Source organism: Simochromis diagramma, unplaced genomic scaffold (assembly GCF_900408965.1).
Source record: "Simochromis diagramma unplaced genomic scaffold, fSimDia1.1 OVJJ01000516.1, whole genome shotgun sequence".
In the NCBI taxonomy this organism is placed as follows: domain Eukaryota; kingdom Metazoa; phylum Chordata; class Actinopteri; order Cichliformes; family Cichlidae; genus Simochromis; species Simochromis diagramma.
In genome coordinates, this window is record NW_024386938.1 from 1,474,363 (window position 1) to 1,500,694 (window position 26,332).

Below are 26,332 nucleotides of genomic sequence, written 5' to 3' on the forward strand. Positions count from 1 at the left end.
CCATAAATATGAATTCCTACTCTCAGAATCAGCAGCACCAGATGCTCATCTCCCTAAAACATCAAACATCTGTTTAATAACAGTGTATGTAACACTGCAGCTGCAACATCACCAGTGTAAAGATTTAAAGGAGTGCTTTGCAGTTTTCCAGCTTTAATCGCTGAGGATCAAATTACACAAATGTCAGCAGGAACCCTTTCAAACCGCTGAACCACATCAAAATGAGCCCTGCTTCCTTTTGACGCAAGTGTTACTGAAGATGATACAGATGATGCTGAAAAGCAAATACTTGTTTAACAAGATTAATTATGTATTCAATATAATTTATAACAGAATAGTGTTTAGATCAGTTGCATTAATCCTCCCTTAATGCTATCACAAAATCGCATGGTTTAATGTAATTACTATGTAAATGCACTTTTTCATATTTACCATATAATTTCTGTATAATAGTAATTATAAGTGTCATTATCATCATAATCATAATTATTGGGGCAAACTATTGTTGAACTCTGAGTGTTTTGTCAGTGGGTAACACAGCTGACAGAGATTTCTCAGAGACATAGAGCGGGAATAATTTATAATTATTTATTTAGTCAAATAGTTTTCAACACGTTTCTCAGATTTTAATGATTATTTGGAACACTTAAATGACTATAATATGCATGCATGTATCGTGGTGTTTATTTAAACAGATAACTTGAAACAGCACAAAAGAGAAAACAAAATTCTTGTATAGCGTAAACATTTTCTGCAAAATAAAAGAGAGTTGTTTTTTTTTTTTACATTACCCCAGTGTTAAACTTTTTTCTCTGTGTGTATTATTGTAGGGTCCAACTTACAATATAAAGCGTCTTGAGGCGACTGTTGTTGTGATTTGGCGCTGTATAAATAAAACTGAATTGAACTGAATTAAACTGATCACTGCCTGAAGTGAACATTTTTTTAAATTCATAAATTCGACCTGTGTACATGAAATGTACCACTAATTAATAAACTAACATCTATTACACATTGCACATCATCTGCAAGCGACAATAATTTACCACTTACAAGCCTAATTGATCTTTTTATGTGCTGCGAGCATGTGAAATAGATAACAGCAAAGACTGCCCATTACAATTCTCAACGCACGGGTTTTAATTAGCAGCTATAAAGTCATATAAAGTAAAGGTTTTAAGCTGGAATTTGGCTTTAAAACAACAATGATTTAACAATAAAGGAATTTTCTTGCTAATTAATGCTTCTAACACTTTTCACGAAGTTTACTTACGTCATAACGTGTCCTGGAGTGTATGCGTTTAAACTATATTTGTGTCCTAAAATATCTTGGAAATATATTTGGTGCTGCTATCTTTTCCTTTATGTAATGGCACGTTATAAAAATAAACTGCATAAAAAAATAAACTACTGTCACATTAAGAATGTAAAAACCACACGGAACGGTCATCTGTCGCATTGAACAGGCACTGCGGTAGGCATCTATGACTTCACTCCGGGTCCTTCTTGTGTTAGAAGAAACATGGCGGCGTCCATGCTCTGCAGGAGGACGGCTGCCTTATGTAGGACTTTAAAGGACTTCTCATCTTGTAAAGCTGTGCTTTCTGTAAACTCTCCGTGTGGATCTTTATCACAAACAGCGTCCTATAATCCCAAACCTCTAAAGCTGAACCTCCGGAACCCGTACATCCCGGACAAGGACAGCGAGAAGACGCCGGAATGGCAGAAGACAGCCCGCTATGATAAGAAGCTGTTCGGTCGGTATGGCTCGGTGTCGGGCATCGATCCTGCATCTCTGTGGCCCACACATGAGGAGCTGGAGAAGATTATTGCGGAGGAAACCCAGTGGCATCCCCCGCTAGAGGTGATGCTGAAGAACATAGAAGCCAGGGAGAAGGAGGAGAGCGAAAAACGGCTGGCGAGGTAAGGCTACATGGCTAACGTCAGTGCGTCCATTATCGGACAACGTCCTCACCAGTGTTTGTCATTCTGTCAAACACGTTTACAGAGTAACTAGCAACACGTTTTCATAGTGCTCTCTTTCAAGCTTTTTTAAAAGAGCACTTTTTAAAGCAGGATTTTTAAATAAGCTAATGTAAAATCAAATCGAATTAGAAATTGTATCTAATAAAATAGAAGCTTGTCTTAAGTGTACTGAAGAAGGTAGAGTGGCTGCCTTTAGTTCCCTTCTGTACCAGCGTGGCGGGCCTAATGAATTGTTACCCATTGAAAAGGGTCTGGTTTTAAATGTATAGAGGAAAATGTGTGGACAAATCCAGCTGTCTTCCACCATCCTAAAGAGACATTGAAAGAAAACCTTAGTAAGGTGCTTGGGCTCCACATGTAGTGAGAAACCCTTCAGTGCTCCTTCTTCCAGCTGTAGTAGATGGATATGGGTGTTTTTTTTTTTTTATTAGTGGTGAAATGAAGTCCAAAACGTTCCATCTGTGCTGGCCTGTAGTCACTGCAAAAGCCAAACTGTGTGATTTACGTCAATTTCACGTTTCATCACAGGAGGTCCTTCCTTCTCATATGACCCAAACCATGCTAGTAAAATGAGAACTGTGGCATAAGCTTTTGAAAGTGTGAAAAGGCAGGAATGACAATGAGCACCTCCAAGTCTGAGGCCATGGTTCTTCCCACTCCGAGTTGAGGAGTGGACTTCACCATCCATCTTTACAGTCGAGGACTCGGAGTGGCCCAACTGGAGGAATTAAACAATTTCAGGGTCGTGTTCAGGTGTGAGGGGTGAGTGGAGCTGAGCTTAAAAGTTAAGCTGTGGATTTACCTGTCGATCTACATCCTCACACTCACCTGACGTCACTAGCTAGAGGTCGGGTAGTGACCGAAACAATGAGATTGTGGATACAAGCAGTGGAAATGAGCTTTCTCTGAAGGGAAGGCTGATGTCTCCCTTAGAGATGGGGTGAGGGGTTTGGTCATTTAGGGGAGGCCCAGAGTAGAGCCGCTACTCCACATTGAAAGAAGCCAGCTGAGGTCATTCTGGATTGTGACAAGGATGGCTCCTGGATTCGCTACAGGAGGTAGCTGGAAGAGGGAGGTCTGAGCTTCTCTGCTTCGGCTGCTGATCTGGGCCCAAATAAGTAGAAGAAGATGGATAATTGTGAAGAATCAGAGGCGTGATTGGTTTTCTTTGATCTTGTTTCCCTTGTTTCTGTGGGCAAGTATAAAAAATATTATTTTTATTTTTTTTGGAGCTGTATTAACGGCAGCTTTTTCCTCCATATTGTATGAATGCAGCACATATCAACAGAGAATGGGAATAAAGGGCTCCATGCCGGGGTCAGCTCGTCAGCAAATGTTTAAAGAAGAAGAAACTGAAACACCATCTGGCCCACTGGTCTCATTAGAGTGCAACTTTTTTTTAAAAAACCTTGGCCGCACTTCTTGGATCACATCCAGTTTTTTTCTTTGTTGGATCACATAGCGGAGACCCTGTTTGTGAACTAGTTACTTTAATATGAAAATGTGCTTAATGACTTAATGTTTTCATTTTACAACATATTCCACGCCTTTTGTCATGTTCTTGTCTTGCACATTGAGCTTTTAGCTTAGTCACAGACTGGAAAAGGCTTAACTTTCTAGTTCTCTGCATGGATGATGGCGTACTTTGGTTAATCAGAGCTCGAGATGTCTTTCATGAGACTCAAGGAAGCTTTAAATGTACACAACCATCCTTGTTAAAACAGACAGGTATGTTATAATTATAATGAGAGTCACTAGCTTGAACGTATCTTAAGAAACTTCCCCAGAGTTGATACCATAGACTGTAAACTAAAGATGCACGAAGCTTCCAAGTTTGAGAAGTGAAGTAAACTTTTTTTTTTTCCAGGGGTGACTCCTCTGTTTGGAAAATATGTGCATAGGTATAGAAGCCTGTGGGAAACATGTTGTTCATTTAGCACCATCAGCGGGTATACCTCGTGATTGTGTTGTCACACTGCGAACCTGCAGAGTCCCACAGTGTAACACACAGATCAACGCCTCACTCATCAGATGTGGTTTCAAAACGGCAACAGCACAAACACTCAGCTCAGGGCTTCAAAATGACCTCACTAACCAATGTGAAACATCGCCATCCATCTTTTAGGTCCAGTCTAATCAGTGTAGTCCTAGATGTTCCAAGAAATGCTCAAACGTCTCATTCCTTGAATTTGCTGTGGTGGTATCAGCTGTGAACTGACCTCAACTAAGCATAGCAGCACCTGCACGCAGGCATTCTGATGTCATCATGAGTATAGACCATAGACAGTAATAAAAGACGAGCGTAGCTTCAAGAGCGTGAAGCCAAAGTGTAATAACCTTTAACGTGTATTCTTTTGAATGGCCACCAGATGGTGATACGTATGGCTTTACATTGACTTCTGGTCCTGTACAAGTCTATGGATCAAGGCCTTTCTGTCTTGACTTCTCGAAACACTTTACTGATGGTTTCTGGGCTTACGTGACCAGTTTGTAGTAGAATAGAATAGAATAGAATTCAACTTTATTGTCATTGCACATGCACAGGTACAGGGCAACGAAATGCAGTTTGCATCCATCCAGAAGTGCTTTAGTGATATAGATATATTACAATATATATTAGCAATAATATAGATATGTGAGTATATTACAGAAATGGGTCTATTATGGAATGTTATAATGTACACGGTATGAAGTATGTTGTGAATATTCTATAACTATAAGTATGTACAGGCTGTAGTGAGTACAAGCTATGAACAGGCTATGAACAGGATATAAATATGAAAAACTATACAGAATATGAAATAAATAACTTTACAGAATCTGAGATATACAGCTATACAGAAATGGGAACTATGCAAGTTGTAAACAGTTGTAGGATTAAAGATTATCGAATGTACAGAATGATTATTTACACAGAGCTATACAGTAGTGCAGTTAAGATAAGTGAGGGTGTAGATAGTTTCTACAGAGGCTATATAAAGTGCTGGTGGTTGTGAGTGGTGGTTCAGTCCATGTTATTATTGTGTGTTTGAGGGTACAGTTGTCCATTGTGGGTGTGTATGTTCAGTCCATGAGTTTAACGTGGGTCAGATGTCAGGAGGCAGAGTTCAGGAGTCTGACAGCTGTGGGGAAGAAGCTGTTCCGGTACCTGGTGGTCTTAGTCCGGAGGCTCCTGTGGCGCCTCCCAGAGGGCAGGAGGGTGAAGAGTCCATGTGATGGGTGACTGGGGTCTTTGATGATTTTCCCAGCCCTTTTCAGACACCGCTTCCTGTAGATGTCTTTTATGGCAGGAAGTGGTGCTCCGGCGATGCGCTGGGCAGTTTTCACGACCCTCTGCAACGCCTTCCGGTCCGAGGCAGAGCAGTTCCCGTACCAGACTGTTATACAGTTGGTCAGGATGCTCTCGATGGTGCAGCGATAGAAGTTCACCAGGATGTCTGAGGACAGGTGGTTCTTCCTCAGAGTCCTCAAGAAGAAGAGGCGCTGGTGAGCCTTCTTGACCAGCTTGGAGCAGTTGGTCGTCCAGGTGAGATCCTCGGAGATGTGGACTCCCAGGAACTTGAAGCTGCTCACACGCTCCACAGCCGTCCCCTTAATGTGGATGGGTGGATGTGGGTCAGCATTCCTCCTGTAGTCCACGATGAGCTCCTTGGTCTTCTCGGTGTTAAGCAGCAGGTTGTTTGTGTCGCACCACTCAGCCAGACGATCCACCTCCTCCCTGTAGGCGGCCTCATCGTTGTCACTGATGAGGCCAATCACCGTGGTGTCATCTGCAAACTTAATGATGGTGTTGGAACCATCAGCAGGTCTGCAGTCGTGGGTGAAGAGGGAGTAGAGGAAAGGGCTCATCACACAGCCTTGTGGTACACCGGTGTTCATTGTGATGGTAGATGAGCAGTGGTTATCCAGCCGGACATGTTGGGGGCGGTTGGTCAAGAAGTCCAGTAACCATTTGCAGATGAGGGAACTGATGTCCAGGTCTGTCAGTTTCCTGATGAGTTGTGAGGGGTGGATTGTATTGAATGCTGAACTGAAGTCTATAAACAGCATTCTGGCGTAGGTGTTGTTGTTGTCCAGGTGTGAGAGGACATAGTGCAGTGCGATGGAGACTGCATCCTCTGTGCTCCTGTTCTGGCGGTATGCGAATTGGTGGGGGTCCAGGGTGGGGGGGAGACAGGATTTGAAGTGTGCTAGGACCAGCTGCTCTAAGCACTTAGTGATGATGGGGGTGAGTGCTACTGGGCGGTAATCATTGAGGCAAGATGGGTTGGAGTTTTTGGGTATCGGGACGATGGAGGTGGATTTGAAGCAGGCCGGTACCACAGCATGGGCCAAGGAGAGATTGAATATGTCTGTGAGCACTCCTGCAAGCTCCCCAGAACACGCTCTGAGAACACGCCCGGGGATGCCATCAGGACCTGCAGCCTTGTGGACATTGATCCTGCTCAACACCGCTCCTACATCGGTGGGGGAGAGAGTCAGTGGTTGGTGGTCTGGCGTCATGTCTGCTTTGGTTGTGGTTGTGGGGTTCCCTCGCTCAAAACGAGCATAAAAGTTGTTGAGCTCGTTGAGGAAGGAGACATCAGAGGATGCGGGGGAGGGTTTGGTGGTCCTGTAGTCTGTGATGGTCTGGAGTCCTTGCCACATGCGTCGGGGGTTGGAGTTGGAGAAGTGTTCTTCTACCTTCTTTTTGTAATGGTGTTTGGCTTTTTTGATGCCCTTCTTTAGATTAGCCCTGGCTGTGCTGTAGGCGTGTGCCTCTCCTGACCTAAAGGCGGTGTTGCGGGCCTTCAGGAGGAGACGAACATCCCGGTTCATCCAAGGCTTCTGGTTGGTGTACATGGTGATCCGTTTCTGGGTGGTGACACTGTCTGTGGTTTTGTAGATGTAATCCAGTACAGATGAGGCGTACTGGTCCAGGTCTGTGTGGGTGAACATATTCCAGTCTGTGTTTTTAAATCTGTCCTGGAGCACTGCGTCTGTCCCCTCTGGCCACACTTTAATTGTCCTCACAGCAGGTTTCACACGTTGGATGAGTGGTGAATACCGAGGTGTGAGGAACAGGGAGAGATGGTCCGATTGTCCAATGTGGGGGAGGGGTGTGGCTTTGTAGGCTCCAGCCAGGTTGGAATACACATGGTCTAAAGTCTTGTCTCCTCTGGTGTGGCAGGAGACATGTTGGTGGAATCTGGGGAGACTGTCTTTAAGTTGGTGTGGTTGAAGTCACCAGCAACAATAAAAGCAGCCTCGGGGTGTTTATTCTGGTGTTTGTTAATGGCTGCAGAAAGTTCTTTCATGGCCAACCTAGCATTAGCGTCGGGGGGTATATACACGGCAGTGAGTATGATCGAAGTGAGTTCTCTGGGGAGATAATAAGGTCTGCATTTGACCATTAAAAACTCCGCATTAGGTGAGCAGTGACTCTCAGTAGTAGTGGAGTTCATGCACCAAGCATTGTTAATATAAATGCACAAACCTCCACCTCTGGTCTTGCCGGAGTCATCTGCTAGCCTGTTGGCTCGGTGTGTGTGGCGTCCTGCTAACTCGATAGCATTGTCCGGGCAGCTGTTGTTCAGCCATGTTTCGGTGAAAAACATGACATTTGAGTCCATAATCCGTCTGTTGTTAGTGATGGAGAGCCGTATCTCATCCATTTTGTTTGCCAGAGAACGGACATTGGCGAGAAAAATACTGGGTAAAGGCAGCCGGTGTGGTGTTAGCTTTAGCTTAGCCCGTAGCCCTCCGCGCCTACCTCGCCTTTGTTTACGATCTCGGCGCCGTCTGCGTGCACTTCCGCCCGGCCGGGGAGAGTGGGCAGCCTCCGGTGTTCTGGAGATCTCTGGGATGAGTCGGACCACAGCTGAATCAACAATTACATTAATCTCTAAGGACAAACTTCTTGAAACTGTAATACTTTTAAACTCATTTAGATTTGTGTGATGGGTTAAAGTCCGCAGTTGGTTTTCTGAAGTGTAGCTGTGATATCCAAGTATTGTGGCCAAGTTTGTTTTCTTTCTTAAAGTTGCACTTTAATAAGACCAGTGGGCCAGATGGAGTTTCAGTTTTTCTTCTTCAAACATTTGCTGACGAGCTGACCCCCGGCACAAAGCCCTTTATTCCCATTCTCTGTTCCATTCATGCAATATGGAGGAAAAAGCTGCCATTATGTTAACACAAATACAGCTTTACACTTCTCACTTTCAGAAAAGTGAAACAGTTTGACCCAAAACTCCTTCTTCATTGACGGCTTTCTTTGTGTTAGCTGGTTTAACAAAACTCCTGGATGGAGTTGGAGACTGTGACACATCATCTGGCTCTTCCTCCAGACAAATTGAATCAGTTGAGTGCCTCTTATTTCAGTTAGAGACACACTGAGAGGAATTAGTGAACATTAAACAGTCCCATAGCTTAATAAAGAACATGTGGAAGTTTAGTCTCCAGATCAATTTAATTGGCATTCTTGGTGATGGATAGCAAATGTAACTGATCAGTTTTCTAATCTGTGTCCGAGTCGCTGTAGTTCCAGCTGTGCAAAAGACTGCTGGAACTACAGAGGGATCAAACATAAAAACAAATTCCAGTGACAATAACACAGTTTGCACTGCTAACGTTGCAGCTGGGCTTCAATCAGCAGTGTTTGGAGGATACAGCTCGACAGTTTGCATGTGCAAAGCGGAGGAGAGGACCTATATCGCACACAAAACAGACTGTAGACTTAATAAATGGTGAAAACGTGGCGCTTCCAGCTGATTTTAAACACGCACTCCAAACATAAACTGTTCTGGACCAAGTTATGTTTTCAGCACAAGTTACCATGGTGATTTAGCCAGGTAAAAAGAAAGCTACTCAAGCTTAAAGCTTAGGCATCGTTTTATTAGCTTATTGCTTTGGAGTATGTCCACAGGTCCGTTGTTTACCGTTGCCGCTTCCCTTGAAACTAGTATGTCAGACAAAGTTGATCTGAGGCTGATGTTTGTGTTGTTGTTGTTTTGTTTTTCAGGGTTTTTGAAAAAGTTTTATTTTGATGGGCTAACCTTAAGATTAATCACTGTATTTGGTGTATATCCAGATACCATGGAAGGCATTACCTTGGCCTCCAGTAACACTGTGAGGAATCTTGGAGTCAGTTTGACCAGGACATGTCCTTCAACACACATATTAAACAAATGTGTAGGACTGCTTTCTTTCATCTGTGCAGTATCTCTAAAATTAGAAATATCCTGTCTGAGAGTGATGCTGAAAAACTAGTTTACACATTTGTTACTTTTAGGTTGGACAAATTAATTTATTATTATCAGGTTGTTCTAAAAAGTTCCCTTGAAAGCCTTCAGTTAATCTAAAGCACTGCAGGAGCGTACTGACGGCACCGGCCTTCTGCTCGACCATTTCTGATTTGCATAAAAATGTTATGGCTAAATTTGAACTTGTATATTGACTTTCAGATGGGTTTTTTTTTTCACAGTCCTTGAAATTTTAGGCCATATTTGGACATCAATATCTCCAAAAACGATTAAAGTTAAAAACTCAGCATTTTCACTGGTCTTTCCTAACATTAAATTGAATTAGGACTTCTAGTTTAGGATAGATACATCAAAAATGTTTGTGTTGACTAGTTAAAATATGAAAAAAGAAAACGAAACTGAAAGAATGAAATACTGGAGTTTCCAGATGGTACTGTAATTATAACTGAGAACATAATTTCTTAAATATATGTATATTTTTCATTTTTGAGACCTACTGCCCTGCAGGAGTCTAATTCAGGTGGCAGTGTAAAAACTTTAATACATAAAAATAAATGTAGCCAAACGAGTCATGCAAACAGGATGATTTCACAGGAGTAGTCTTGCGAGGTCAAGCTGTGGTGTCTAAATGGCTGAACTGGTAATCTGACACAAGATGCTAACCTAATGTCACGACCGCTGCAGGCAAGCAGGGGTCAGACGGTCGGTGTGTTGACTGTCTAAAGCAGCGGTCCCCAACCTTTTTTGCGCCACAGACCGGTTTATGCCCGACAATATTTTCACGGACCGGCCTTTAAGGTGTCGCGGATAAATACAACAAAATAAAACTAGTACCGGTACCGAAAAAAAGAAGATTTATTCATAACACACGTGAAAAGACCCAGGAAAACAGAGTTAACGATAAAAACGATAACAAAATAACACTGAAAACCGATAAAAACCCTGAAAACCACACATTTCACACCTGAGCCTCAACTCTCGCGGCCCGGTACCAAACGACTCACGGACCGGTACCGGTCCGAGGCCCGGGGGTTGGGGACCGCTGGTCTAAATGAGTGTTGCAAGAATTGTAATACATAAATAAAAATGCTACATTGTTGCATTTTAATATCTCTTTGTACATTTCAAACTAAACCTGAATTATTAGTCAGCTCCAGGGCACTAGGTCTTGAAATGATAGGTAGAGTAGGACTACCTATCAAATCTGAACAAATTTCTTATCTTAGTTAAAATCAAAATACCATCTGGAAACTCAAATTTTGTTCTAATAATAATACCTACTGATATTTTTGTGGCATGATTAATATCCATCCAGCATGAAAATACCATTTTCTTCATTTTTTTTTTACTAAGAATTTCACGTTAAACTATTCTGCATGCTTTATGTTACACTGTTTATTACAACTACATATGATTCAGAAATAGTCTTTTGCAATATGGCATATTTTTTATTAGTGTGTGCTCAAATTTAGACTTTGCAGGAACACTTGATTCTTTTTAAATTAAATTAAAATTCAGACACTGAAGACACCAGATAGATTAAAGACCCTGATTTAGGGCAATGAAAAGTTCAACCTTTTATCTTTTAACAGTGTTTAGGATATCCATCCATCCATCTGCTTCCGCTTATCCTTTTCAGGGTCGCAGGGGGTGCTGGAGCCTATCTCAGCTGGCATAGGGCGAGAGGCGGGGTACACCGCAGCACGGTGGTTAGCACTGTTGTTGCACAGCAAGAAGGTCCTGAGTTCAATTCCACCATCAGGCCTTTCTGTGTGGAGTTTGCATGTTCTCCCCGTGTTTGCGTGGGTTCCCTCCGGGTACTCCGGCTTCCTCCCACCGTCCAAAGACATGCAGTTAGTGGGGATAGGTTCATTGTTTAATCCAAATTGTCCACAGATGTGAATGCGCGAGTGAATGTGTTTAGGATATTCGTCTTCAAACATTGAATCAGATGTAGGGAAAAATGGTGTGGAGGGTTAGCAAAGAGACCTGTTTTTAAAAAAAGATGTAGATCTTTAAAGTATTCAGTACAGGAACCTAAATTTCACAGCAGTCATACTACGTGTTCAAAGTTTGGACCATTAATTATTTACTTTAGGCAAATGGCACAGTTGATCGGAAAACCTTTAAAAACATTTGCTGTCTTGAGATGGATGATTGCAGTTTTTCCCTTTGTTTCTGTCGGAGGCTTCTTCCTGTTAGAGGGAGTTTTTCCTTCCCACCATTGCAAAGTGCTTGATTGTTGGGCACTGTTCACCTTACAGTGTGAAGCAACTTGAGGAGACTGTTGTTGTGTTTTGGAATCGGAAGTTATGTTAAGTTGTTCTGACATGAGTGCTTGTACCAAATTTACTGTAAAACCACGATATTCACGCCAGGACATTTCTCTCAAAATCAATGTTAATTACCAGCCAGTATGATGGACAGCACTAACATCTGCTATCTTTTCTATTTTCACCGCAGAGAGAAGCTCATTGCCGCAAACATGGCCAAAATGCCCAAGATGATAGCAGACTGGCGCAGAGAAAAGCGTGAAACCAAACAGAAGCTAAAGGAGGAAAAGGCTCGCCGTACAAGGTTGCTGGCTGAGGCCAGAGAGCGTTTTGGCTATGCAGTGGACCCCCGCAGCCCCAAGTTCTTGGAAATGGTTGCTGAAATAGAAAAAGAAGAGAAGAAGAAGAAGAAACTAATGAAACGCAGACTGAGAGAGGAACAGGCAACAGGCTCCGATGCACCTCCTGCTGCCTCCTCATAGTCTTGGACCGAGTCGTTAAAGACGTAAATAACTGTTGGGCCTGGGTCAGATTGTGTTTGATAGTTTTGAAGGTGTGCTGTGTAGTACAGTTCAATGGAACCGTTCAAATGGCTAAAAATAAGTTTTGTCCTTCTGTGAAGATTCCAACTTTCAACTTAGTTTTTCAGGACTGCTCCAAATAAATACAACCTCTGCACAGATGGTGTGGGTGTGTTTAAAACATGACACGAGGCCAAGTTCAGCAATTTTCATGATTGCAGATATCCATGAGAACAATTTATTTATACAAAAATAATTTTTACACTTGCAATTCATTCGAGCACACCGACGCGCTGAGTGTGAACAGCAGTAAGCCGTAGTTTAGCCTCACTGGCGCTGCCGTGCTCTTATGCTGCACCCGTACAGAATCGGCCCGCAGTGCACGAGCCAGTCCTCCTTCGTGCTCGTTATCTTTGTCTAAAATATGTTTGTGCAGCTGCACGTGAAATGCTCTAGCCATCTCAACACCTCGTACACTACCAAACCTGTGGCAGTAGCAGCGTCTAACCCTGTAAGGTCCAAGTTCTCATCGGTGATGATGAAGTAACACCAACCCAAACTCACTGGTGGGGAAAAATAAAAACTTTGAGGGTAAATTAAAGTTTGTGTGTCTGTAGGAATGCAGAATTAAAAAAAAGTCCACATCTGGGAGAAACATTACTTTCAGAAGCCAAATATCATATTTTAATGTGTTAGGGTTCGTAGTACTTAGACGTCACAGGAGTGACTACTGCATATTACACAGAGCTCTTTTAGAACAGTAAAATAAATTCATTGCATTTCATTAGGTTTTCATTCTATTAAATATTTCTCATGGCTTCCAATTGCTTAAGATTTGGTGTTTATCAGTGTAAACAATAAAACCATGGCCTATAAGTGTGTGTTAACCTGTGGAAGGTGGTGAAATTAAAGGTCCCTCAGCTGTGCCTCACTGACAAATATTCTACAGATTACACCTTTGTCCAGCTTAAATTGTGGAGTGCATATGATCACACAAAGGTAAACCTGACCACAGCAATACCATACCCAGTGTACACTTGTTGAAAAAGGCACTTTGGTCAAAAACTGAAGTAGCTGTAACTGTGAGGGGAATCGGAGACTCCAGCGAAAGGAGCCCGAGCAGTCTTAGAGGTGGGTGTCATCATCCTCACCGGGATCAGCCTTGAGTTTGGCAAGAGCAGCGTGCACCCTGAACTGTGTGCGAGACTCCATGGAGTAGTCTTTGTAGTTGTGCCTGTAAGTCAGAACAGCAGACGTGGTAAAGGCGTGTCCTGCAATGAAACTTAACTTGCCATACACATTATATGCTGCTGTTGGATGCACGTTTCTAAAGTACAAGCAGATGGATGAGAAATGGATAAAAGTGTTTGGCATCGGCACCCTTAAAGAGGATCACGCTTGAAGAGCTGGAGTCATTATCAGTTAATGGATCGTACATGTTTACACAGGGATAGGGTGACCTCTAGTGTTCCCTACAGTTGCTAACAACCATTTTACTGCAGTCCTATTTAAGAGACATGAAATTAAGACAGATTTTAATTATAATAAAAATATAGGTGATACTGGGCATGGATGACAGAACGCTATATCACAATATTTACCAATATAGAAATTTTTGATGGACAATTTGAGTAGAAGCTGAAAAAGGAAGAACATTTTAAAGCAGTGTCACATGAAGGTAAAGCAGTCTGAATTGGCACAACTTGTTGCATTTGAGCAAATAACCCCTAAAAAACATCATCTTCCTAATTTTGCATTTCAGGATTCTGTGAGTTTTATAAGTAAACTAATTTTGTTTACTTTTGGATACACACGAGCTGTTTCGTAGTGCTTCGATTTTACACTACGCCAAGATAACCTACCAACTACAATACTAACACACCATAAAATAAAATAACAAAACCACTTGTTATAACCAAAGTATGCAGAAGAGCATCTGTGAACACACATGGTGTTGAAGCTCGATGCAGATGGACTACAACGGCAGAAGACCACACTGGGTTGCCACTCCTGTCAGCTAGTCTTGAGTTCACATGAGCTCGTTGAAGCTGAACAATAGCAGATCGGAATAAAGTTGCCTGGTATGATGAGTCTCGACTTCTTGTGCAGCGTTCAGGTGGGGTCACGTCTGGTATAAACAACATGAAAGCATGGATCCACCCTGCCTTGTATTAACAGTTCAGGCTGATTGTGACATAATTTTGCTGGGGATATTATCTTGGCACACTGTGCCCAGTCCTTTATGACTGCTACGTACCCGCTGTCATGACAACCCAAGGTGTACCTAATGAACTGGCCAGCGAGTATACGTAATTTTGTTTTGTGGTGCAGCATGCCAGCACTTTAAACTTCCGTCCAACTAATTAGTGTCATTTACTACTCATTTACATACCATTGGCACTAAAGTGAAGCTGGGCTCATCATCTGCTCAGACTGAACTCAAATGGAAGCAAAAACGCGTGGCTATGTGAGGCACACTATGTGGGCTTGTTCAGTTGAAAGCCAGCTGAATAAGGTTCTAGCTCCCTGCCAGTGCTGCTAAAATGGTAGAAAACTAGTGCAAACTTTTATATTCAAAACAGAATGCTGCAGTCTCACAATAATATGGAGAGTGAAGACTGAAGGAGTAACTTACTTGGCCTTGTGCAGTATTTTAATAGCTTCGTCCCTTCTGCCTTGGTCTATGTAAAGCAGACTGAGCTCCACGAGACAGTTGGGCACCAAGTAGTGGTCAAACCTGATCTTCTTTTCACTGCAATAAGAAGCGAGTTAAATATTCATTCAACACGGACATTCATTTAAGACATAGGCTATGATGTTGATCCTGCACTGTACTCAATGTGGCATCCTTGGGAAGGCTGAGGGTTGTGCTGCAGGTGGCTGACCAATTTGGTGAATAAACAAACGTCTCTCATGAGGACTGTCAGTGTAATTTAAGCTGGAAGTCCTTCTTGATTGCCACGCAAATATTCACACTGTGACGTAGTGAGATGAGAGTTTTATGGCTGCAAAACAAACAGGGCACTGAAAGGACGTCCAATGAAGAGTTACCCTGATACGTTTTAAAAGGAAGACCTGCAGAATTTATGCAATGTTTGGAAAATCTGAGTAAACACTGATGTAAAAAGCTTGTATTACAGGTTTTAGTAGAAGAAAGTAGTAAGATTCTGAAGTACTCCCTCTTCTGCCACTAATTCAAGAAAACACAGTGTGTTAACCAGTGTTGCCAAAAAAAAACGTTGCAATGAAAGGCTGATATTCATTTGTTCACACAAGATTAATCGATTCTGAAGAAACTGCTTTCATTGTGAGCAGGAAATAACTTGCCTGCGTCTGAAACTCTGCTAGAGCTCACCTGGAACACACTTTGTTAAAGCACTCCTCAGCAGCCTGGAGGAGGCCTTGATTCTTCAAACAAAGGCCCTTCAACATGTGGATCACACAGCGGTCGTCCACTGTGTACTCGTTTACTGCAGGGGACGGAGCAGACACCATGAGCAAACATGAAAAACTGCGTGTTCCTGTTTCACAGTTTGGAAAAGGGCAGCAATACCAGGAGCTTCCAGTAGAGAGCGCTCTGCCTCCACCAACGTCTGCATCATGCCTTCAGTTAGCTCTGGTGTCTTGTTGATCATACTGAATCCATTCCACATGTACATCATTTCCTGTAATGAAGCAGTTCATATTGTTGGGACGCTCTTTTAACATAACATAGCAGTCGTTATATGTCTTTATTTTATTTCGTAACTCTTACCAGCACTGGTACAGGTAACCTGACTGGGAGGGCAGCCTTGTAGCGTCTGGCTTTACGAATTGCAAACTTCTCCGTTGGAGGAGACTTCCCCGCTATCTTCTGCTTCAAGGTGGGCACTTGTCTAAAATGACAGGGGATATACAAAGACACACCAACGAATGATTCGGTTAGTAAGACGACACCTAAGTACACCATGTGACTGTTTGGCATCGTAGTGAGTGTAGGCTGTTACTCTGCTGTTTACCTCAGCTGTCAATATGTGTCCGTGTCTATTTATTGTAAAGTAGGCTATAAGACTTTGTGAAAGGATAAAAATCGATTGACCAGCGAAGCCCACTTCTTTCCAGTGACTGCGATACGGAGGTGAGTTGCTGAGGGCTACCACTATTAGCCGCTGTTAGCTGCTGTTAGTTAGTGTTAGTAGTGAAAATTTCTTTGACATGGATTTAACATTGTTGGACTTAGCAAATAAACTTTCATGTGATGTAAGAATGTAATCTCTTTTTATCAGAGGGAAAGTTTGACTTTTAGGACCCTTGAGCCAATAATTAGCTGGCTTAATGTTAGCTTATGACCAGCTAATATAATGTTAGCTAACAACAAGATGTTTTTGTGGTTTCGTTTGTGGTTTTGTTGTTAGCTGTCTGGAGATTTGACGAGTGCATGTCTATTTGCTGACAATAACTAATTGCAACAATATTGGGAATAAATAAGAATGTCATTTCACGCTTTCCTTTGTTAAAGCCCTGACGTGAGATCAGGAGATGAGGCTTGAGGTAAGGAGGAAGAGGATACGATTTTATTCAGATGCCAGTCATGTTGTCTCTTTCCTTTCTGTTTTTCAAGAAACCTGTGAGTTCCTTTCTCCTTTGCTACATATGTGGATGGTCTCTAACCACATATGTGATTAAGTGGAATAGCTATGTCCATCCAGGCCACTGTATTCAAGATGGCAGGGCAACATGTTGGCTTCCACAAACTGGTGCCTACTCAATCTGTAGGAAGACACTAATTAACATTTTCACATCAAAGTTTGGTCTTCTTCATATTCTAAAGGAAAAATATCCTTCCCATTTAGCTGTAAAATGTACCACGGTGTTCATCCATGTGAAAAATGAAACCAATAACCAAAGTGCCTGAAACCTGTATTCTAACTGAAAGCGCCAGATGGCGATACCTGTGGTAATATTACTTATTGAAGAAATAAAATTCTGTTTTTAGGCATGTCACGTTTCAGAATGGAGGGTTATCTGTTGTACGAAACCACATGCTCATTGGTTAAGGACCTGTTATTCACAAACCAATGAATGTGACGCAGTGACCTACGTCCCTCTTTATTGTGTCTAGTTATTTTTTTACAACCAAGATGGCGACGGCAGAAATGCTGGTCCCAACTGTTTAAAACAGAACAACAGAAAGCAGAGGATGCCATCACAGTAGCTATGTTTTTTTAAATATTGTCTGTATTGTAAGCAAAAAGCACAGAGACATTTACGTGAACTATACCGCTCACCTCACAGCATCTATACTGGTAAAGAGGAAGTAAGGATATAATCCCTGCTTACCTAAAGAGTTCTACCTCGTCCTCCCCAAAAGGCCTGGCCTCATCTTTAGGCAGCATACTGAGGTAAGCAGCTTTCATGTACACATACATGGCCTAACAGGGAGAACCATAAAGAACGGATTCATGTATTAAATCCTCAAAATGTCTGACAATAAATTTTATTCTGATCTTCTCCCGTCATAATTTCTGTACCTTGGACCAACGACTCTCCTTGCTCAGCAGGTCAGCGTAGAAGTACGCCATCTTCCACGCACGCTTGTACGTGAAGCACCACATCAGCTCCCAGTAGCACATGTGGTGAAACTGCTTCCATGTCTGCTGGGCCTTACAGCCGTCTTCAAAGAATTTCACTGCCTGGAAGCACAGAGAAATTAAACCGTAGAGCAGAAGAACACGGACAGTGACAAGGCATGTTGTACATTAAATATTAACACTGGGCGCTGGTTTCTTGGAGCTCATTTCCTTAAAAACATAGAAACACTGCCACAGCAAGTGACGTATCATAAATGCTCCTCATACCCTCAAGAAGTGCAATCAAGCAATGTTTTCTTGACACACCTCATCAATGTTCCCTTTGATTTCCTCAGTTCGACCAGCAAAGAAGAGGAATATGGCCCCCTAAAGAAAAGAGAGAAAAATGTACAAATCTAAACACTGTTAAATTTCCATCTATCTGGAAGCAGGCACATCACACAACAATCATTCTTGGCAGTGTTTGATCAAGAAATTTTCATCCGAGCGCTCAGTTTGTTCTCTGGGATGGGCTGTGAGTAAAAGGTGGAGCAGAGAGAAGGATTGTGAATTTACAAGAATGTGCGTCATGCGGAGTGGTAGTGATGGCATGAAGCAAGCGTGACATGGACGAGAGACCTCGGCAAGGATCGTGCGAGTGGAAGTTTGAGACAGTATCGGGTCGAAGGAATCAAGGTGTGGATGGATGGCAACGTGAATACAATCAACGACTGTGTGAAAACTATGGCGTGAACCCGTCAGAGACAATATGCATTTACAAGCAATACAAAAAAACCAGAAATGTTTGGCAATAATAAATGATACGGTTTTGCCTTTTTGGCCAAAATTCCCATCTGTTATCATACGTTTGTTCTGACCACTGTAAGGATCCTTCACTGTGTATGGAACTGCAACTGGTCAAAGTTTAACCACATTACTCCATACAGGTTCTTTGTTGCTAAGTTCCACTCTTATCAGCTACTCTCGTGTGTGCAAATATGAGTTCAACTAATGTCATCCCACCATCCATTTTCTTCTGCTTATCCAATTCAGAGTCAGAACTGGGACGGAGCCTATTCCAGTGGTCATAAGGAGGGAGACGGGGTACATTACGGATAGTTCGCCAACATAACGAGCTAACAGAGAGGGACAGACATCTATTCACACTAGAGACAATTTAGAGCCACCAGTTAACCTAAACAGTCTTTGGACTGTGGGAGAAAGCCAGAGTACCTGGAAACCTATGCCAACATTACACAGAAAGGCTGGCTGTTGGATTCAAATCCAGCTAACCACCATACTACTGTGCTGACTTCAAATACTAAAAATTATGAGTTAAAAATTCCTACAGCCCTGTGTCCTGCTTTGCCTGGCCAAATGTTAGAAACCCAAACACATTCAGTTAATGGGGAACTTAAAAAAGGTCACATTTAGATTAAAAAAAAAACAATTTGATCATCAGAAATGTGTTTATTAATCAGCCAGTTGTCACAGTGCTGACTACAATGCAGTCAGCTTCTGCCATGTCATCAAAACTAAAACATTTAAACATCAAAACAGAAATGACACGTTAATAATGAACTCTAAAGAACAGTATCGACGTTCCATAAGTTGGTGTATTTATTTAAAAAAATAAAATCAGTCAAATCTGAAGCAGCAAACCAAAAGACTCTTCTCCAAATACTTACTCGTTATGTAAACATGGACGTATTTGAAGAGCAGCCAGTGCTACCGACAGTTACAAAAGACACAATGGCACTGACAGGAGTGCAGGCACGCTAGTTTTCATTCTTTGTATTGATTAAACAAGAGATTTTATTTCCATGGGACTCACAACATGGAAGGAAAACTGGAAGCTATATTCTGCTGCCTAACGTAGCAGAGCGTATGATTATGACAGCCTTGAACTGAGCTGCTCTGGGCTGCAAAAGACATTACTGGGTTGGTGGTAATAACTTTAGCTGTCTTCAAGGGTTTTTTAAATGCTTGAATCATAGTTTAGTCTGTGGTACAGTATATGGTTGAAACATCATGACTACCTCAAAGGTTTACCATAGCTGGTAAACTAACTGCTGACACACTAACCAGCAGGCCAGCTAGTCACAAGGAAACCCTGAAAAGTTCAATAAAATAGCCTCAAATGTTTTAGGACTCCTTTTTCCATTTTATCTCACACTTGCAGACTGAATCAACCAATCACAATTAAACTGACAGGAACTGATTTTCTCACATAATGTTTCCACCTCAAATGTTGACTGTTAGCAACAATGCATATCCACCCCAGTCTGTGAGTCATTTACAGGAGACTAACACACAGTTGGTAAACAACATCGTTATAAAGTGGTTTATTGTGTAACCAGAAAAAAATGCATTTCATTTCTATAACACTTTTAAAACCAAAGTGCTTTACACTAAAATAAAATAGAATAACAAAACTGACGCTGCACACATTCACCATGTTTACATGACACGTCCCAACAGCAGCCCATCATCCAATTACAGTTCTAGACACCAGCAGTTTCCAAACGCTTAACAAAAAAGGTTTGTCCTTAAATACAAAACCTGTTACAGCTGATGTCTGAGGTCAGAGTTTCAGTGCAACAACAGCAAAGACACGAGCTCCTTCTGAAATAAGTTTGACCACAACGTGATCAGACTGACTGAGAAGCCAACATTAATGATCCTGCAGCATTATCTACAACATGTGTATATACAACCCCATTAAAGGCTTCTGGATGCTGGATTCTGTAATTAGCCAGTGCAAGGCTAATAACAGTATAGAGTTATACTCCAATATATTCCAGTTTAGAAGTAACAAAGACATGCAGAATCCTTTGCAGATCAGAAGGTTGCAAAGATGTTTTTAGTCTGGAGGTTTTTCTGAGGTGGAAGAAACTGATCTTTACCGCCGCATTTATTTGTTTGTCTAATTCTAAACGTGTCACAAGTTTTTAAGCGGTGTTTTTAATAAAAGGAGTTAAATAGCTCAGGTAATGCTTCAGCCTCTCAGTTAATACTGGAGAGCTTCGGCTTTGAACTGACTTAACTGTAAGAAAGTGTGGGATATCCAAAAATGCACTCATCGAGCCTTCTTATGTAATAGTGATTTCCAAGATTCAAAAGGTAAATACAACCATAAATCATCTGTATATGAAAAGAAATGTTATGTTGGCAGATAATTTGACCATGAGGGAGCATGCAGCAAAGAAAAACAGAACAGGACAGATGCCTGTGTAACTCCAGGTGTCACATTAAGTGACATAGGAAAGTGTTACCCAGGGGGAGTCACATGCTTGACTGCTGCACAGTCTCCGAGCGCTCACTGAGTAAGTCACAGTCAAAAAGGTTAAAAGCAGCACTCAAGTCCAGCAAAACTGAGATAGAAGGATAAAAGCAGACTCAGTACCACGAAAGGCCCTGAAACCTGACTGAAAGGTCTCATAGTCTCTAGTCCAGTAAGGACAATAGTTGAATACAGACAAGTTTTTATAAAGCTTTTTTAAATAATTAGAGTAAGTTACCCGTGGGTAGCGCAGACGGAAAGGTTTCAGCAATCTCTCAGCTTCCACCACCTCTCCCTCGCCTGTCCCTGAGAGGATAAAATGGACATATAATATAACACAGGCGTCTTGTAGGAATGATTTAAAAAAAAAACAACCTGATTTTTAGCACTACCTAGTATGAATGTGAGGAAGGTGTAGTAGCAGAGCAGCAGCAGAGCACACAGCATCGAGCGCAAGTTCATCCCCGTCGCACCATCGTTCAAAAGAGACAAGCCGTATTCCTGAACAGGATTAAAAAGAAAACAAAGTATCATAAAATAACAGCTGTCAGCTAATGATTAAATACACAGAGGTGGACGTGTATGTTCATTGCACCTTGTCTCCAGAGAAGCCTGCAAACTCCAAAACTTTGAGTATCCGCGGAGGGAAGAGAGAGAGAGTCTGTAAGCAAAGAAGATCTGATAAACGGAATAATACAAACACGTAATTATACACATGCAGCCACCCAGCAGTGCAAATATATAATGTGGGACATACCAGGTTAAACGCCCCTATCCCGAATGCTATTCCTCCCTCTAAGTGAACGTGGCTGGGCTCTTTGAGACAGTGGTGCGATTTTATGAAGGAATGCAGCTCTCTGCGTTATGAAAGACAAGCATTTCTAATCACACAGCTTATCATATCACCGTTTTACTACAGAGGTTGATGAAAAGTAAAAACATGGAAGCGTTCAGGAAACACTTGTTCGAGACTGCTTTGACTTCATCATTTCTTGTATCTCACAATATTCTGGACTTGCATTTGTGATAAATCAGCAAATCCTTCAACTGTAAAACTGGTGAAGTAGCCGTTTAATAATCACAGTGCAAATATGTTTTAGTGACTGATTTATGTTTAGACATTAAATACAGACAAGTGAAAGTAAAGTTCAGAATTACTTTAATTACTATACTGCATTATAAACATTACACATTTACTTAAAAACAGCTTCTTGTTTCATTGTTTACTTACTTGTAAATAAGGTAACTGTTTCGTACTTTGATTCCTCCTTTGATAAAACTCACCATGTTCTCATCCTGCAAAACAGTGCAAGGGATGCATCGCTACAGTTTACCTGTGTGTTGTTTGCAAACAAATTTAACATGACACAAATGGTTTTTGCATGCTATGTGTTATATGAGGCAGGTTCTACAGCTTGTGCAGCCTTAAGAAAACTAGACTGGGAGGTTGTGCTGTTTTTGAAAGTGTAGAGAAATTGTTACTTTGTTAGAAGGATATCAGCATACTGCACCTGGAGGAAGGTGAGGGCAGCTCTTTGGAGTTGACACTCTGCATAACAGACTTCTGCATGGAGCTGCACTGCAAAAACACATCCATATATACACAGATTAAATGATAAATTATATATGATGAAGTGTAAAATCTAGGTATACTCCTGGGTTTGGTGTTCATCTACCAGGCAGGTGCTTCCTAGCTTAACCCTCCATATGTAATCCTGACCGAAGACATTTAGTCAGCTTATCAGTTCGAATACATTTTATTTATATAGTGCAAGACCCTATAATATCAGACATACAGGCCCCTTTATGCAAGAATGTGGCAATGTGGAGAGGAAGAACTCTGAGCTGAGGGTTCCTAGCCTCAACGATTCAGGGCGGCGAGTCAACTGCAGAAAGAATGGTTTCACTGCTGCATCACAGCAAGGAATGAAAAACAAGTTGCCTGAATGTGTTCATTAATAGCTGGGGTCCGTCAGTGCTGGAACAACTATTGTTCAATTTCCTTTTTCTAGGTTCTCTGATCTGTTTAAGACACTTTAAGTCACACTGTTAAAGCAGATCTACAGGTACAAGTATGAGTCTGCCAGCCAATCACATAGCTGCATTCTGAAATACTCAACATCCATAACTCTATAACTTTGGTTGCAGGATAATTTTGAGCCAACATTAGTAACACTTCCATGCATTGTTAAACTGTAATTCTTTGGTTATCCTGATTTTTTTTCTTAGCTCAACTGTCATTTTAATGTTTCCTATATATGTCTACAACCTGCACTCCCATCAGCCTCAGCTATACTGGAAAAAACTACATGCAAAATACATGACAGCATGTTGGAATGGTATCACATTAAACCAAGGTGGCACACACAGTAAAAATTATGCACGCTTATGATCAGTTTTTTAGCAGTGTCAGTGAGATCACGTTGGTATATCAATGTGTAATGGAACTTTTTGAGAGGATTCCAAAATGTGGATTCTGTTCATCCAGATGTAGTAACTTAGTGTCAGACTCTTCCTAGACTGCAGAAAGAACTTTCATGAGTAAAGAAACGTTTTTCCCCACCGAATATGCAACGTCCAGGGGTGTTTAAAGATATCTATTTAAGTACAGGCAGATGGGGAAATTGGCTTCTTCAAAAAAATGTAACTAAATAAAATGACCTACAAGAGACATTTCTCCCCTGCATTTTTGGAAGGATCCTTTAAAACTACACGATTGGCACATTTAAGCCTTTTACCTTCAGAAAGTGACCCCCCTGCTGATTTGTTGGAAAGGCTGGAAGACTTCCGTCGAAACCTGAAAATAAAAATCAAATGGCACTTCAGGACACTCAGACACTGACTACTGCGGCCATGTTATCTGATACATCAACCATTTGCCAATCAAATATGTCTATTTTCTCTTATCTAAGAAGTTGCTATTGCAAATTCTATTATGCAAACACAGTCAAACTGGTACTATGGTCACATGGGAGCCATAAAAGTACATGCAGCTCTTAATATTTGCCTCTGTGGCTCATGGAATGTGGAAGAATAGTTCACTGCACCCAAGCTGAGGATTGGGGGGTGTTACCATCGTTAACCTTTGTAAGACAGAATCAGGGGACAACAATCTCGACATCCTGACCTCTGACAGACCTCCTGGGCACTCTTCATGGTATTTCCTGCATTGGTGATGTCATCCTGCTGGAAAGTCATCATTGCCTGCATTTCCAACACTGTGGCGTAGATAAGAGCATGGTACATGCTCTCATTCACTCTACATAAAAAACACAGTTGCAGGATCAACATCACACACCTCAGGCTGTAAGCAAACATGCAGTTACTGCATTTCCCTGTTGCGCAAAGATAAGAGTAAATATCTGGCTCTTTTTATTCTTTCTATCTCTTCCACCATCCCAGTCCGTCTTGTGCACAGTGTTTATTTTGCAGGCCTAACAGTCTGTACGCTGTTGAATCAGTCAGACCTTGGGCGTCAGCTTCGGCAAACACTTCATATCCTGGAGAACTGAAGCCTGACAGGAAGGCCACTGCTTCACGGTTCACACCATATAAGTCTCTAAATATCACCAGAGGCTAAAATACTGCTGACATCACACTGAAAATGTGAACGCTGTGAAACGAAGCAGGCACACCACAAGCGCATACAGCCTGCATCGTAAGAGTTAGATGAAACCTCCAGAGAGCTAAAACCTGACTATGGATTGTTGTGTCACCTTGGTCGCAGCTTCTCCAGGCTCTCATTGAAGTGGTTGTTAAGGAAGAGATCCAACGCCTCCATACAGTCATCCAAACACTCTTTCAGGGTCATCTCAGAGGAGCTGTTGCACACACACACACACACACACACACACACACACACACACACACACACACAGCTGTGACTCAAGCCTTGCAGTATTAGCATGAGATAATAGACCAGATCTATTCAGGTTCAGCGATTAACATGCCTCCCAGTTAAAGCTGACATCCGCGTTTACATGCAGGCGTGTTTACTTTGTGAAATTTGCCTAAAAGACTCGTTGTTTAATAAGATCGCAGCAAGTGGGACAAAATATTAGATTAAAAACATACGGAAGCCCAATTGAGTTTTTTTAACTTGTAGTTTGAAGTAACACCCTGCGTTTCACTACGTGAAAGAATGCGACACTACACAAGTCTCCTTCCTGGTGCAGCACAAACTTTTTAAAAACATTTAAAAAAAATTCTGCTCATTCACGTTTCCCTGCTACAGACAAAGGCGAATGATGACATTTATAGATCTGCACAGGTGGCTTTTCAACATTTGCCGGGCGAAATGTCACCGCTGAAGTGGACAGACCCACACATAAACACTTTGTGGGAAACAACTCCAACTTTTGACGTGTCCTTGACTTTTCACTCGCCTCCCGTACTCACTTTTCTGCGGCGTTTGTCTCTCTCCCATTGGACATGTTCGCTCTCCGGGCGGCGCGCCTCCCAACACCTGTTCGGAGTTCAGCGGCACTCGCAGAAAATCGGGACGCATTCAGCTCTCACACCGCGACACCAAGCTTTCAGCTCTCACGCTTCTTCGCGTTGGCGTAAAAGCTGACAGTTAAGCTACCGAGGCTTTGCTGTCAGTTAAAGTTGACCCGAAATAAGAACATGCACTCCTCTGTGCTGATCCAACAGCCCGATACTACGCATTGCGCAACAGAAGCGCAGCTCCTCCGCCTACCTCTGTGGCTCCACTGCCACGCAGACACTACACCGTAACACTGATCAGTGTCAGGTGCTCGCAGCTCTTAAAGATCCATCTTAGTCTTGACTAAGAAGTTCGGTAACTTTCAACAGTGAATGGCGCCATTTCCCCTTTGTCTTCTTCTCCTCTCAAAAGTGAAAATGTTGAGTACATTCTTCTTTGCGCCATTACTGCATCTGATGCCATATGGACGCGATGATGGGCTGAGGGGAGAGCAAATATGATGAGGTGACAGAAAAGGGAATATTAATTCGCTGTTAATCAGAATTTAAAGGCAAATTATTTTGTTGCTGCTTCGTCTCTGGTACCTAAATAAGGAAGAGGTGAGTGTACTGTAAAATTCACGGGTCGGCTCACGTGTAATTCCACGGAATCGTGAATAGGGGTCACTGTTGTAGTTATACCTCACGAGGAGACACAGATGCCAGAAGTGGTTCCTCATCTAGTAATCTAAATGTTATTTATTTTTATTTATTTTAACAGATATTCCAAAATCTTGTTTATACAGCCCCTCTCACACTTTGCATCCCTGCTATGAACTACAGGTACGACAGCAGTGCACTTGTTTGACAAACAAAGACAAAAGCAGGGTGAGATTGTGGGTAAAGGGTGGGACGGCGATAGGAAACTTGCGATGACTTGTTGCAGTTTTGTATTTTCTAATTCGTTTTAATTTTCTTTCAATTTTAGTTTGACTTTTTGTTTTAGTTAGTGTACAGAGTAGGTTTGTTTCTGTTTAATGTTTTACTGTTTCAA

At 41.9% G+C, this 26,332-nt stretch overlaps 2 protein-coding genes across 3 annotated transcripts; one reads left to right on the forward strand and one right to left on the reverse strand.

Moving 5' to 3' along the window:
- Positions 1-1,466: 1,466 nt before the first annotated feature.
- On the forward strand, positions 1,467-12,622 carry gadd45gip1 (growth arrest and DNA-damage-inducible, gamma interacting protein 1). The gene is made up of 2 exons (XM_040037349.1): positions 1,467-1,923; positions 11,691-12,622. Exons 1-2 carry the CDS (start codon positions 1,523-1,525, stop codon positions 11,980-11,982), a joined length of 693 nt encoding a protein of 230 aa, XP_039893283.1. The 5' UTR covers positions 1,467-1,522; the 3' UTR covers positions 11,983-12,622.
- zgc:158403 (tetratricopeptide repeat protein 39A) lies at positions 12,220-25,846 on the reverse strand. Of its 2 annotated transcripts, none has more exons than XM_040037346.1 (18): positions 25,252-25,843; positions 24,570-24,677; positions 23,981-24,112; positions 23,592-23,650; positions 22,365-22,432; positions 22,085-22,149; positions 21,611-21,710; positions 21,449-21,514; positions 21,246-21,354; positions 21,092-21,159; positions 17,898-17,957; positions 17,532-17,693; positions 17,341-17,432; positions 15,776-15,896; positions 15,575-15,686; positions 15,377-15,491; positions 14,657-14,773; positions 12,220-13,255 (listed from the first exon to the last, which is right to left on the reverse strand). In XM_040037346.1, the coding sequence occupies exons 1-18, from the start codon at positions 25,284-25,286 to the stop codon at positions 13,147-13,149; spliced, it is 1,698 nt and encodes a 565-aa protein (XP_039893280.1). In that variant the 5' UTR covers positions 25,287-25,843; the 3' UTR covers positions 12,220-13,146. The 2 variants fall into 2 exon arrangements, with proteins under 2 accessions (XP_039893280.1, XP_039893281.1); XM_040037347.1 differs by having other exon boundaries at positions 13,141-13,255; positions 24,570-24,674; positions 25,252-25,846.
- Positions 25,847-26,332: the final 486 nt, after the last annotated feature.

Bases quoted from the DNA above. Each gene is read 5' to 3' on its own strand.
- gadd45gip1 (XM_040037349.1), top strand. From the start codon at position 1,523: ATGGCGGCGTCCATGCTCTGCAGGAGGACGGCTGCCTTATGTAGGACT. The intron at 1,924-11,690 runs GTAAGGCTACAT...TTTTCACCGCAG, and splicing joins AGCGAAAAACGGCTGGCGAG to AGAGAAGCTCATTGCCGCAA.
- zgc:158403 (XM_040037346.1), bottom strand. From the start codon at position 25,286: ATGTCCAATGGGAGAGAGACAAACGCCGCAGAAAA. The intron at 21,515-21,610 runs GTATGTCCCACA...CTTTGCTTACAG, and splicing joins GGATAGGGGCGTTTAACCTG to ACTCTCTCTCTCTTCCCTCC. The intron at 14,774-15,376 runs GTGAGCTCTAGC...TTCTTATTGCAG, and splicing joins TTTAACAAAGTGTGTTCCAG to TGAAAAGAAGATCAGGTTTG.